Source organism: Achroia grisella, unplaced genomic scaffold, assembly GCF_030625045.1.
Source record: "Achroia grisella isolate CSIRO2021 unplaced genomic scaffold, CSIRO_AGI_Agris_v1 utg770, whole genome shotgun sequence".
NCBI lineage: Eukaryota > Metazoa > Arthropoda > Insecta > Lepidoptera > Pyralidae > Achroia > Achroia grisella.
In genome coordinates, this window is record NW_026713016.1 from 4,417,696 (window position 1) to 4,433,056 (window position 15,361).

Here is a 15,361-nt window from a genome sequence, read left to right on the forward strand (position 1 = left end):
AAACTTATTCTTGTTAATCTAGCGGGAAATCATACGATTATTATAAATACTGGCTCTACTCAATCATGCACATTTCGTTCGTCAGAAAATAAGTGACGTTTGGCAGGCTAAAGTATGTACTTATAATATTAAATGAACATATATATCTTTTTTAATCTGTGTCGAAACAAAATTATATCATCTGCCTTTTATTTTTCTTTTCAATTGTAGGGTTATATCCATAAAAAAACATTAAACAGAATAATATATTTATGATGTTTCAACAATTGTTGTTAGCGTCGTAAACAAATGTATATTGATAAAGTCGAAGTATTTGGGAATTATTACAAAATTTATTTTTACAATGAGAGATTCAAACATAAGTAAGTACAACAGGTCTGTCTCCTCTCTAATCAGATACATGGGTTCATATAAAATAAAAATAAACAATTCAATAATAATTATGTACTTCGTCAGTTTAATAAAAATAAATTTAAAAAATATATAAGGATCAAAACATGCCTACTGATAGAAAATACTAAATGGTATTTTCTATCAACGAAGCATTCAATGGTAGGTATTTTTTGCAAGATGTATATCTGTTATGGACTTTGGTATTTTTTATATAGTATTTCTTAGAGGCTATTGATGTAATACTTCTTATGATATATTGTTCTTTTAGGAATTATTTATTATTGACTGTTATTTCTACTTATTTAAAATAAGTTAGATTAATTAAAAAATCCATAAAAATAAATAAAAACTTTCATACTAAATTCTGAATTTCACATTCAATCCAACAATGTTCTTTACATACTTCAAGTAAAAATCATTAAAGATAAATTTAGTATCTATATATTTAGATACCTTTCGCATACTTCAGATTAGATTACTATATAATTAATATTTGAGTCAGGCAGGAGTCACTAATGAGGCCACTATATTAATTACGATTGTATTAACAATTATGCAATTAATATATGTCCTCGATGCTGTATAAACAGCATTTTAATTTTCCTAAAATTATATCTAGATTACGCTAGTTCAACTTAACTTACTACTTTTTGAAAAAACGCATGAAAAACTGTGAGTATTAGAAGAGCATAAAATCGTGGTTTAATATTAGGAGCAGAGTCCGTAACAGTTTGTATCCATCTTGTGTAATTGGAAACTCTAGTGTATAGTTCTGGCCGTGATGAATTCTCGCTCATGCAATCGTTTGGCAAGAATGAGATTCCTGTTAATATGCCGCCGCATACTAATGCATTTCCTTGATCACCCTGAAGTTTAAAAAAATATATACATTAATATCTAATTTACAAAATATTATTCCGCAACTTTAGGTGAACTTAATTTCCATATATGTATGTATTTTTATTATATATAACATCGTACATGAATAAGGAAAAATATTTGAAAGTGAACTAACCTTACAACCTTTTGTATTGTTATCACTAACGTTCGTGCAAACCATGGAGGGTAAAATTTTTTCCACTTGGTCAAAATTATTAAACAGTGATATGCAAGAATTTTGATTTAAAATATAATTGTTTATATACTGCAATTGTACTGACGGTATCTGAAAATAAAAATATAAGTCATAAATACCTATGTATGATATTTCGCTTAATTGCTGAATCAGATCTCAGAGTTGTTTATTGATCGTGAATCAATCATAAACAAAACAACACCAGAATTCTCAACATTTCAGGTGAGTAAGCTTTTACCAAGATAAACTATACTACAGAGGAAGCCGAATTTTTATATTGGTAAAATATAAAAGTTGTTGAAGTAGTACTTCACAGACTTTCACAGTCATCTAAGTACGTACCTACTATGTATCTCACTTATTACTGCCGCTAAGCAGCTTGCTTAGAATTTGTTTTTATTTAGGAGGTAAGATTTGGCAGGCAAAATTCATATTACAGACGCATGGTAGCACGTTGTAATATTATCTTTCTTACCATTCTAGTTTTGTAACTAAATAATATAAATTACACTTGGCCAGGATGTGTATACATAATAGCGATGATTTATATGATAAGTTTAATTCTTCTTGTTGTGGTATAGCAACAATTTGTATCACTATTAGTGTGTTACTATTTGATTAGGTACTTATAATTTATTGGGCAACGCATTTTCAGCGTGGCAATAATAGTATGGTATAAATTATAGTTTTGTACTTACAGAGGATAAATTAGTCTGTGCACCCCAACCGGCAATTGTGCATACTGTTGAGTCACGTGGTGTGTAATCGGAAGGTGGCAATGCTAGTGGTTTCACAACTCTTTCCGGAAAAGGACTTACCAACTGAAAAGAAAGAACAATATTACGATTAAGTCTATAAAAATAATTCTAGTGTGCTTTGTAGGAAGCTTAATCTCCTTAATCATTGAGTACTAAAGGTAAATAAATTTTAATTGCCAAAGTTAACTTTATATAGCTAAAATAAATTATCCTAAAGGTAAAAAGTAGCTAAAATGCTCTAGGAAAACGGAGTTCGGTATTATCCATAAATATTCTTGGATACTGTGAGTACTGTGGGTCGAACTTTCGGGTAATTGAACAAAATATGGACATTATTTAGTAGTTTTTAATACTTTGATGTGCTCGTGACAACATGAATGTAATTGAACGTGAGTTGTTCAATAGATTTCACATCTCATGTGCAAATTATAAAGATATTATCCAAACCTAACTAAATTCACTTGACGTTGAAGTTTAGATATATTTAACATATAAGATTTCACTTTTAGTTTAATGACACAGTTCAGAACAATAAGTTTTTATTAGATATAGAAAATATATACTTACAGTAATAATGGCAAGATCATTAGCACGAGAAGGTTCAATTAGATGTTCAGGGTGCCTTGTATAATTTTCTATACTTCTTATTCTATCTGATGATGTTTCATTTAGAAAAGCGGAGCCTGCAAATACTATGAAATCGCTTTCATTATAGTGTATCACTTGTCTGTAAAATAATACAGTGAAAATCAAAGATGCAGTTACGTGTGTTAGGCAGAGGCATTGTTAACTATCGATGTCGATGTTGTGGTGAACGCAACACTTGATAAGTCTACATTTTGCTGGGTATGTTTGATTCTATACGTTGAAATCAAATATAGGGGACGAGCTTATTTAGATAGATAGATAGATAGACACGATGCTCAATTTTGTACAATAGTACTGTATATATTTATACTTATATGGTGTTAGTATGACGGCCTAGGTGGTGTAGCGGTTTAGCACACCACCCTACTCTTAATCGCCGCGGGTTCAATTCCTCGCACGATACTATTGTACTCATGAGTGTTGTTTGTATCGGTAAAGGTATTTGCTATGAATATTTGTTATAAATTTACAAATATATATATATATATATATTAGTGGTCTAATACCCATAATACATGCCTTGCCTAGCTTGACGCTAGATAGCACTATGTGAATTGTCCTGATATATTATTGTTATATTTTTGACAGACCGTAAATATACCACATTAAATATTTTTTCTAATAAACTATATATACATTTCGTATTTAGAAATATTGTGCGTTTTTCTAATCTAATGTGTAATCAATCTCAGAGAATTTTAACCCATTTCAATGCAATTTTTACTCAAGTAGGTTTGCGTAATATTTTTCTTTATTTTGGCAACAGATAGTCATTGCGTAAATACAAATAACTTATTTTTTACAATAAATTTCAAATTATTTTATTTTCAACTTAAACATATGGACACCAACAGAACTTTTTAGATTAAAATATTGTGGATTTACACATGCACAATATTGTTTATTATGTTACAATCTGTTTACAGACATAAGTTATGTTTCTATTGTCATTTATAGTAACTAAAATTACAATTTCGCTGTAAAAGCTAGCTAAAAATATTTACTTGTTGTTAGCGTAGTCGATACGATATGTACAACTGGCAGCCGTCAAAACATGCCGTTGTGTAATCAATACGCCACCACACGTATGTCCGTGTCCCGGATTAGAAATGTCACTAACACGCTGAATGGAAACCTGTAATGATAACAAATATAATTATAACCATTTCTACAATTAAATTATACTTTTTTTTTGTCTCTTTCTCGTCTATTTCTGCCGCCGCATGATTATTTCAAATTCGAATTAAACATATCTGTATTCATGTAGGTCTATTACAGACTCTTATGATATGTAAAATCTACCGTCAGTTCGGAATAATTTCAAGTTGAGAAGAACTAACAAGTAACAAGAACTCAGCTTGTATTCTTTTCAAATAAATGTTGTACATGTTTATAACAATACAGATTCATTTTTAAATTCAAATTTGGTGTTAAATGCCTAACGACGGTGATATACATCACATTATCATGTGACGCCCAGAATACCCGTCTTGCGTTGCCATTCAACCATAGAAGACTACTAAATGATATACCGTCATACCTTGTAGTTTCACTGCAATGTGTAATGCTCCAAACACAAATTACAAAGGTTGAAATGGGTACGACAGGGGTATCTACGTAGATAACTTTGTCCAAAGTCAACCTCTTGTGTACAGACCGATATTGTATATATATATGAAGAGGAAATTCATTTTGACACTTGCATATGTTTGATGTAACCGCAGCAATAAACTAGAGAAATATAACAAATAATTACCATATAAGAAAATTGTTCAATGGTGGCATTTAGTCCATTTAAAATTCTTTCCGTTATTGTGAGTTCTAAAGGTCCTGCGTATGAGCCTGTAAAAAAATTAAGTTGAACCAAGTTGTACCAAAATTTTATTGCTAATATATAATATTTATAACATATTATGATTATCACTGAAGCGTACAAACTTATTTTCTCAGGTAGACAAAGTCATCACCTATCGCTAAGCAGTGTATTTTACAAGTTGTGTATTGATGGGAATGGCCAGACATGGTAGTGACATTACAGAATATAGAGGTGAACAACTTAGATCTCAAGAATGGCAAGTATAGTATATTTATATACACATAAAAAGTTTTGAATACGTCTAAAAGTAGGCATGGTTGTGCTCTAGGTTCTTAATGATACTTTTTAAGATTTATATTACAGTATTTGGGGATCCTGTTCTGACTATTTGACATGACTGACGAGACGGTTATATTATGAGGAAAAATTTGTTAGTAACTTTCCCGTAATATCAATTACTGGAAGAGCTATAAAAAAAGGGATATAGTGACGAAGACTGCAAAGGTGAAATAGTCGTACGTCGAATATACGGACTTATTCTCTTTCCGGCAGTACATTCGATTTTGTGCAACTTGCTGATCGCGTCACATAGATACATAATTTTAGGCACACTAGGACATTATTTTGTAAATAAGCTTGTAAATCTATTGGCGGGAAAAATATAAAAATAAATAATTAAATAGAGCAATATCTCGTAGTTCTAGGCACGTCGGAATATTAAAAAAGCCTGTGTTATTCTCTGATAATATATGTAGTTATATATTTCACCTATATATATATCTCTGATAATATATATAGGTGAAATAATATTTAAAATCTATTTTTTTTCTTTAAACAAACATATGAGATTGATATGGTTCGACAGGAATATCGGTAAACAGATAATAACTTCGTTTTAATATTATAACACCACCGTAAAACTTACAGAGAATATAAGAGTTCACCAGACTTAGATTTTTTCCGTCAGTTATCGGCTCATCGACTGATACGGCTCATTATTACCGTTTCTTTGTTAAACTATATTGATCAATATTGTATAAATATTCTCACAACAGATTCAATCGCACCGAAATTCTGAGCACAGATGTTTCCACTAGCTTCCTTAGCAAATCGTTTCACACTTAATCGAACTAACAATATAAAATAATAATAATAATTTAAATATGAATATTAAAATATAACGCAATAATATTTTTACTATTACTATATTATGTTATCTGTGCTATTACTAACTTACAAATAAAGGCCAGTGGCAAAAAATATAAAATTTTTCCCATCACGATCACTGTCACAGTTACAACCTCACACCACGGAACATTCGCCTACAACTAACCGTTAATTAGAATATCGATAATTATAATATATATTTTATCTCTATTGATCATTTATCAGTTCCCCCAGAATTCATGTCATAGATAACTGTTGCCCTATATGGTGAAAAGTAACCAAAATTGGTTATTTTTTTAGTTTGTTGTACAAAGAAAAAAGATATCATTCAGGACATTATGACACATCATCGTCAAAAATACTATAGTATACGCTATAAACATATTTTCTAGATATAAAAAAAAATTAGTAACATAGATATAAAGATAAGAAAACTCATCACTATATGTAATCATACTTATGATTACAATTTATACAAACATTTGTAATGCTTGTGTAATGCGAGCATCGAATTTGTAACCATCGGAAAGTGGAGAAGCGTATTTATTACCTTCACATAACTGACACCCTAAACAATAGACTTTCTTCATAGATACATCTATCTTATAAATGTATGAGGTTTACCAAATATATCAAATAATCACATAAATTAAAGGATAAAAGAGACATCTTAGTCCTTTGGAATGGTAACATATGAGTGGTATCATGGTGGTCACATTATGTCCGTGCTATACGATGATTATCGCTTACCATCAGGTAGGCCATCAGCTTGTTCCCTATAATTGCTTACTTGTTCATGAGTATAATGCTTCTTTGATATGCTTAAGACTTTGAGTCTATGGAGGCTATATTCAGGAATAAATATAGGATAGTTAAAACGAGGATAAATTATTACAAAAATAGCTGTCTCGTAATATTTATTATTGTCGGGAATATGTTATTTTATAATATTTCCAACAGTTCTTACTCACTTTATTTTCTAATAATGAAAAAATCTGTGATAGTTGTTATCAAACCATACCACAATCTACGTCAAATTTAAATTTCCAATTGTAACCTAAAAATGCTTTTAAATGCTTTACTATATCACAATGTCACCACGTAAACGCAAACACAATAATAAACATGGGTATTTCAGTCGTTTCGGCTGGTTTCAAATACCATTGAAGGGGTAATCTGCGCTAATGAGAATGTTAATGTGCTACCCCCATCAGGTTTGGTTTCGTAAACACCTCTATGTGGAAATTACGTAACCCATTCTTAATGGTGTGTCAATAAATTACCTGGATGTATATGTCACTTCAAGCGAATTACAAGAAATTTACTTGGTATATTTTAAGTTGTTTGAGTTATTGCTCTACATTTTATAAATTTCAAAGTCATGTTTTATGTACTTGAAAGTGTCTAATGTAATCGGTTAAATAAATACTCGTATCATTGTGACTGAGACAGATTATGGCGTAAGTAACTACTCGTAGTTAATCACAAAATCGTCTGTGATCTTAAGATGACAATTGGGATTTCATTGAGACATAACAGATAAATTTTATTTTTATCTAACAATTTTTAGTGATATTTGGCAAGTTTGTATTTTAGGTCTATGATTAAAGTTCAGCTTTTGATGAATCATAAAGATTGATCAAAGGTAATTCACCTTATATATGTAACAAAAGTTTATCTACTGATTAAATATTTCACGAGCATTCATTTTAAACTCAAGTCCAGTTCAATAACCGTCAAAAAATATCAGTAAGTCTCTGAAGTAGGTTTTAACAAAAAACGAAGTATGTGTTTTAGAATATATAACCTTTTTTAACTAGGATTATATATTTATATATTTTCCTCGATTCAATTTTCCTCCTTTAGGTACCTCAAACACAAATGAGTGAACGCAAGTGAACACTTATTTAATTATTTTTATAAAATGTACAAATCCATATAATACAACAAAATATGATTTTATACTGATTATGAAACAGCACCATGGAGTTACTTATAAATAAGATATCTTCATAAATATATAATACCGTCCACCTTGTCTTTATCTTTAATATCATTCTTTTTAGTGATGGCACCCCTTGAAAAAGAATATAAACTCTATAAGATCTTTGCTTACCTTTTTTAGCCGCCATAGCTTTTGTACCTTCCTTTGTAAATTGTTCCGGTTGCAAGGATTATAATATGCAAAAACTTTGCCTGGTTACGATATGGTCCTACGAAATATCATCTCTGAGGTGTAAAATAAAAGTCAAGGGTAATTTAATCATACAGAATACTTCCGGCTACTTATTTAAATCATATTCTTTTATCACTGTTCCTGCCGTCCTGTTCTGCAAGCTAACTTGATTGGAGAGCACTGGCAAGTTATATTTTGTACCAGTTATTAAAATAGTTTAATGTTTAAATAATTTATATGTCTAAAATACCGTCTCTACGACAGACAGGGTGTCCTTATAATAAACCTTCACACTGTTTACTCAATATGTATTCCTTAATCTATTCTAATATTATATTGAACGCAGTATATAGAACATTAAATAAATGAAATTGAGAACCTAATCAGGTTTTCAATTGCATTTATTTAATGTTTAGCGATAGCTTCGTCAATTTAAAGATATATCTTAATCATCATGATTCACTCCCATGATCAATAAATACTATCACTATCAATATAGATCTGTTTTTGCTATCTCAATATAAAAGGGATAGGCTTACCGCTATCTCTTGGATTAATGAGATTATTATACAACAGTGATAATTGAAAAACGTTTCATTGCGGCACGGAAATTCCCGCCTGTACATCAAAATTTTCCAAATTCGACTAACTTTCTATATATTTTCAATAATATGAACAGAATACTATTGATCCGCTGATTACGTCTAAGATGATTCAATAATTTGACCCTCATATTATTACTCTCTTATTAATAAAAACTAAAAGCTGTTATCCGCAGCTGATCTTTACATCTTCACCTTAACTTCGTACTCCTTTTTTAATTGATGAAAATAGTATGGTATACTCGTCTGTGTAACTGTATACGTTGGAGAGCACAAGTGAGATTTTTTTTATGAGAGATGACAGTTTTTTGTTGACAAAAATTCAATATGTTTTCAATTCACTCTCTGTAAGACTACTACCGTTTAATACAATTAAATCTCGATGATAAAAAGTAACACTTCACACATGCTACACTAATAAATCACATCAGCTTCGCCTGAAAGCTCACAAATTGTGAGTTTCTATTTTCACAACATACGCAGATTTATAGACAATATTATTCTGGAATGCATGTACTTTATAAAAATATTTAAATTCGATGAAGTTATTATTATTGTCTTCTTTATTTTTTTATCCTTTCTAAAAAAACTGGTATTTCTATATTATAATCCTTATTATTATTAATATTATAAATTCATAGATCTTTTTTAAAAATTTAAATAAAATTTGGTACACAAATAGTATAAACCCTGAGAAAAGATATAGGCTACTTATTAATGCGAAAAAAGTTTGCAACCGGTTGAAAAGGAAAATGAAAAGTTATATAGAAATATTGTCACTTTTGTAGCTAGAAGCTTGAAATTTATTTTTCAATCTGTTGTTTATATGTAAATAAATATAGACCATCGAAGTTTGTAAAAAAAATACTTTGAAAGGGTAGTATATGACAGTTTGTATGTCATTTTTTAAACTAGAACGATGAAACTTATTTGTTTTTTATTTTTATTTGTAAATAAAATAGCCTATATAATTAATAATGCTATCTAAGGTCTCTATTCCACGCGGACGAAGTCGCAGGTACAGTCAGTACTATACTAATTAGTATACAGTCGTACCTTTTATAGGTAAAACGTCTTAAATATCAATTGACAGTCTATCATCTCAAAGTGAGACGATTCTGAAGATCGTCTTTGTACTTCGATGGACTCGAGATATATTTGAGCTCCTCTGTATGCGCTTTACAGATATAGAAAATTGGGATTGAGGTAGGGTATATTGTACATGTGACTTTGTGTAGGTATATTATTATTAGTATAAATTGACAAACAAATTTTGTTTTATATTATATCAAGGATTTAAGTAACCTTGAGCTATTCGACACGTCCAAACACCCGTCTGTACAAAATAAACAATGTATCTACAGCTGCACAGAAAATTGGGATCGTGAGTACATTATATCCGAAATTGTAAAAGCTTATTATTTATCTGTTATGAGTAGGGAATGCGTTTATGAAGAAAATTCATAGAAGGAATGGTGTCAGTTTAATCGGAATAGATAATGAGCTATTATTAACTTTACATGATATTGTCAGGACAATGCTATAAAGAAAACAATATGTTTACGATCACCGTCTTATATTTTAAAAATCATTAACAATATATTTTCCTACACAAGTTCGTTCACAATGTTCGTTAACAAATTAATGCCGTTAAAAGAAACAAAGTAACACATTCAAAACTTTAATTCTAGATTTCAATTTGACAAGTTATTATAAAATATGATAGGTAATTAAATTAGAATAATAATATAGTAAATATTAATAACCGTTGATGACAATATAGTTTTTTATAAATGTTTATGACACTTGGCCATCCCTATAAATGCGTACGACCTTTTACTTAAATTAATACCGTTACATAAAAAAAATATTAAAATACATATATTTAAAAAAAACTGACAATATATAAAGATCAAAGCTTCAAAGTTACTTTATATATAACTAAATAACAAGAACTAGGTATTCTAATTGGTAATTTATTAACTTTCTAACATTATATCAATAATATTACAGACATTATTTCAATACTAACAGGACATTATTATATGATCATTACAGGATATAATATTAAATATAATCGATGGGACCAGAGTTGTCATTCCATAGAACCATTAAGACCAAGGCTGACCTATAATATACATATATTATATATTTCATTTGTATGTACATATACTAAATTTCTTCGGACCAGGGTTGTTCAGTAAATAAATAAGGATCAGGAATCTGCTTTGCTAGGAATATGTTATCTAAATAACATATTAATTAAATTTTAAATTACTTAATCTTTTTTACTTTATACTACAGATGTGTATTTGAATATTGTTGTATACAGTTAAATTATATCGTAATATAAATAAATATAATCAGCATATATACTATTGAATTATAATATAGCTTTTAGTTTTGAGAGTTTTAAAATATACATATAACTTCATATAACATATAATATAAAGACATATTACAACAAAGAATAATTCCAATTGGATTATTAACGTAATAACTTTATGAAATCAATAAAATATTGTGTTACCTTTCTACTTTTATCACTACGTAAAAATGGACCCAAATGATCGACATTTATGATATCAAAGGGATTATCTACTTACTTGATAGGATGCACAAATGTTGCCTTTTTATCACCAGAAGACCTAGAGTAAGTACATTCCAAGCTTGATTTAACGTACTTTTTTACAAAAGTGCACCATACAGAACCAATATCATCATGATTAAATTTAATGATTTGTCACCTTTGGGGTGTACCCGTATCACCGTAAAATGTAATCCTAAATAACTTTCCACTTTTTAATTTTGTAATTGCCTTTCATATCGACTACATCATCTAAAGTTGAATCTTGAAGAGTATAAATGTCATAAATAATTAAAACTAAACATAAAAATATAATTCTTCTAAAATATGATTTTGGTAGTTCTTTGTATCTCTGTACCTGAATTTTGTAGCGTGACTAGCCAATTCTCTTCATTAATATTGCTAACATCATAGAAACTATTAACCTAATCTAGAGTGTCATTGAAGAACCTGGTCTATATTCAATATCGAAATGATACTCATGCTCACCACCTAGCTACTCGCTGTATCATCTCTCTTCTGAAAAGGTACGCGTGAAGAATTGCAATCTGTAACTATTTTAAAGTTTATACATTATAAACATACTCTAAATTTCTGAAGTTCAATTACGAGTGTCTCAAGGTCATATGATGAGTAGTTTTGTTCCTCAGGTGCAGACTGCTTGCTAAAGTATGCTACGGGGCTAAGCAATCCGGATTCATTACGTTGCAGAAGAATACCAGCAACGCCAGTATGGAGTTCAGTTGAGGGTGGTATAGAGTTAAAGTTGGGTTTTGAGTCAGTTTATCTTGTAATTCTCTGATTGCTGAAATCCAAGTACAAATCACTGCAAAAAACTAGTCTAGTCTTAAAAACTGATGTACATTTTGTTGATTCAAAGTAGTGTGAAACTTTTCTACAGTTTTCAACTTTCAACTTTTCTACTTCGATTTTCCTAGATTCCTGTCCTATCCTACTTACCTTTCTTTGAAACCTCGAATCCAAGATATAATACCAAAGAATAATTTTAATTATAAAATTAAGCCAGCATTCAAAAATAAGCGCAAATATTTTCTAGCATATCCAAAACTTCTGAGAAATCTTTTGCGTGAATTATAACATCATCTAAATAAGCTAGAGCTTCTGTATGACGCGTAGAACCCAATACTTCATTAATTCTAGATAAATGTTGCGTAGAGCATTCGCGAAACCAAATGGCATGAACTCTGAACGGAACAAAACTCAAAATGGTGGTTGGGCATTAAAAAGGCCGTGTAATTATTTTGTATTAGCAGATAGCACACAGATTCCAGGTCCAACATAGTATTAAATTGATGACCACCTAGAACATCAAGCTGGTCATATATCGATGGCATAGGATAATTGTCTGTAATTGTATAATTTGTGGCTAATTGTTATATCACAGGAAGCTTGTAAGTATAGTATAGTATAGTTTATCGCCAGTTTTAAATACCATTACATGAGGTTGTTCAGTGAATGATTGTCTTATAACCGACTTACAAAGACGGAAGTTCATTAGTATAAAAATGGTTAGCAATCCCCTTAAAATCAGATAATCTAATCATAGAACATTCGCTACCGAAATTAATAAAGGCATTAAACGGAACGTGATTGTGACTGTTTTAAAATACTTATTCTCTAGTCTTTCCCTCGAAGCTGTCATGACATTTTTTTCTGCGGGCATTGGTACTTCTGTGTAATATCGTTCACTATCGTCACCCATCTTTTAGCACCTATCACATGTCTTAATTGCCTGTGAATATTGATTAGCAGTGTGACCTTGTTTGCAATTAAAACAAAGGAGATCCCGATCCCTAGAAAACCTTTTAGTTTCAGGCATTCTATTACTTCTTTGACTATCAATATCTAAATATATTTATATGCTGTTTCTGGCTTTTTTTAGATAAACTAACAGCCTATCAGGGTCCTCATACTGTGCAGCTTCTGCACCTAGCCTAACGGCATGATCATCAATTCCGTGCAATATACATTCGACGGCTTGCCTACCAACTATATTGCATCTATTTATTAGTACAATTTTATCGTAGTAATAGGTTTCCAATGAGTCTCCGAAGCAGGCACGCTTAGCCAGCATATCGCTAAGCATTTGCCCATAGTTTTCATCAGAGGGGAATGCTGATAAGAATTTGGACTGCCATTTCTCCCAAGAGTACATAACCGACTGTAACCCTTCGTACCAACGTTGTGCAAGTCCGCGTAATTTCGGTAATGCAAAGTGTATAATTTCCTTTTCTGACCACCCGTAAAAAGTAGCACACTCGTTAACTTTTTGAAGCCACATAGCCATTGTCTGTTCTTTTCTCGCGGGGTCAAACTCAGGGACAGTATTTTGCATACTATATAAGTTATAAAGAGAATCATTACGATCTATTGATCTAATTGTTTCTAAAATCCGGGATAAACTATAATTTGTACTACCTAGAACTTCTCCTACTGGTGATGGTGCCTGGTAATTTTCGTGTGGTGGCGAATTCTGTTGATGGCTGCGGTGATTGGTATTGTTGCTGACATCATCGTGTGCCCTGCTATGTTGCTGACGATCCCGGCTGCAACTTCGGGCGCGCGCCACACTTCGGCTGGACAACCGACTTCGTGACCGTTCTCGAGTAGTGCTTCGTGAAGGCTGGTTCACTTGTTGACCATAACGATTATCTTCATTTTCATGTCGCCAGCCGGGCGTCTGATCTGGTCTTGGGCTTCGCAGTTGTTTCTCAACCGGCTGCTCTCTTGGGTTGCGCTTTGAAGATCTGCTACTAACAGCCGACCGTGACAAACTCCTCGACGATGTAGACTGACGCTCCATATTGGTCATGTGTGAATGTGTAAACCAATCAGTTACTGAAATCACACAAATATTATTCGCGCAGTATACCGTTAACATTAAATAGGGGAGACCGGGGCTACAATTAACAGAGGCAAGTATTAACAAGCTAATTTCTCTAAAACTATACATACTAAACATACAACGCCTGCTTCAAGTCGTCGCCTAGATCACGCCACGTGACTCGGGATTGGTCAGTTGTGCATCGCGCGTTATGCGACTGAGCTGTGTATCGGACCACTTTATTACGCAAATAACGAACATTTTTAACTTTACAATTTTTTGATTTATGCTCACAATATGTGGCATAATATTATGTTTTTTTGTTTTCCTATCAGTATATTTCATACTTAATAATGCCATATAACTCAATTGACAAGATTTTTATAAAATATTTTTATTATGCCATTTAAAACCAAAAATGTACCCTTGGGGCTAAAATTAACAAATCGGCGGGGTAAGTATAAACGTGTTAATATATACATAAGATATGGTGCCTAGTATTAACAAGGTATCCGACTGTATACCTATGTTTTATGTTCTTTTTTCTTACATTTTATTACATAATGAGAACATACAAACGTAAAACTACTCGAGGAACCAAATCCTTAGAGGTCTACGAGTTGGCTGCTAAAGAAGTTATGGAAAAAGGTAGAAATTATACACATGTCTAATATGTAAGTGATTTCACACATGTCTAATGAGCCGGTTGCTGGACCATCAGGAATGCAGAGAGATGCTGGTGACTTCTCGGTTGAAACTGTAAGACCTTTACCAAAAGCTCCACCACGAGCTCCATCTACTCGTAAAAGGGCCAAAAAATCTGCCATTCTCGCCGATACGCCCGAAAAAAAGCTCTCGAAGAAGAACACCATATTAAAGAACTGAAAAAGAGGAAAATAGCAGAAAAAAAACAGAACAAAGAGAACAAAAAAGATGAAGGAAAGAGTAAAGGACAGGGTAAAAGCAAGGCAAAGGGAGATAGAAAAATAAATAAAGACGAGAAAATAGAAAAGGCAAAGAGAAAAGTATTAAAAGAAAGTAGTGATTCTGAAGAAGACGAATCTCTTTGTATTGTTTGTGGTATTTCATATAGTGATTTCTCAGGTGGTGATTGGATTCAATGTATCTCTTGTAAAGACTGGGCCCAAACTAAGTGCATTAAAGGTGATATATATCACATCATTCACTTGCCTGAATTGTATTTCGGACGATGATGAATATGAATAGATAATTTGTATGCTCAATATTCTTAATCGTTAATATTTTTATAAGTATTTGCTGATTTTAATAAAAG

General features: G+C 31.3%; 1 protein-coding gene across 3 annotated transcripts; it reads right to left on the reverse strand.

The window, feature by feature from the left end:
* Positions 1–262: 262 nt before the first annotated feature.
* Positions 263–6,008, reverse strand: LOC131850534 (trypsin delta-like). 3 transcript variants are annotated; one of them, XM_059200784.1, is made up of 7 exons: positions 5,924–6,008; positions 4,631–4,716; positions 3,879–4,009; positions 2,794–2,953; positions 2,167–2,289; positions 1,409–1,558; positions 263–1,259 (listed from the first exon to the last, which is right to left on the reverse strand). In XM_059200784.1, exons 2-7 carry the CDS (start codon positions 4,631–4,633, stop codon positions 1,029–1,031), a joined length of 798 nt encoding a protein of 265 aa, XP_059056767.1. In that variant the 5' UTR covers positions 4,634–4,716; positions 5,924–6,008; the 3' UTR covers positions 263–1,028. The 3 variants fall into 3 exon arrangements, with proteins under 3 accessions (XP_059056767.1, XP_059056765.1, XP_059056766.1); XM_059200782.1 differs by having other exon boundaries at positions 5,928–6,007; XM_059200783.1 differs by lacking the exon at positions 5,924–6,008 and adding an exon at positions 5,616–5,800.
* Between the last annotated feature and the right edge of the window lie 9,353 nt (positions 6,009–15,361).

Coding starts and splice junctions, on each gene's coding strand:
- LOC131850534 (XM_059200782.1), bottom strand. CDS start 5,967: ATGGGAAAAATTTTATATTTTTTGCCACTGGCCTTTATTT. Junction 4,010..4,630: donor TTGAACAATTTTCTTATATG/GTAATTATTTGT, acceptor TTATCATTACAG/GTTTCCATTCAGCGTGTTAG. Junction 1,260..1,408: donor ACAATACAAAAGGTTGTAAG/GTTAGTTCACTT, acceptor TTTAAACTTCAG/GGTGATCAAGGAAATGCATT.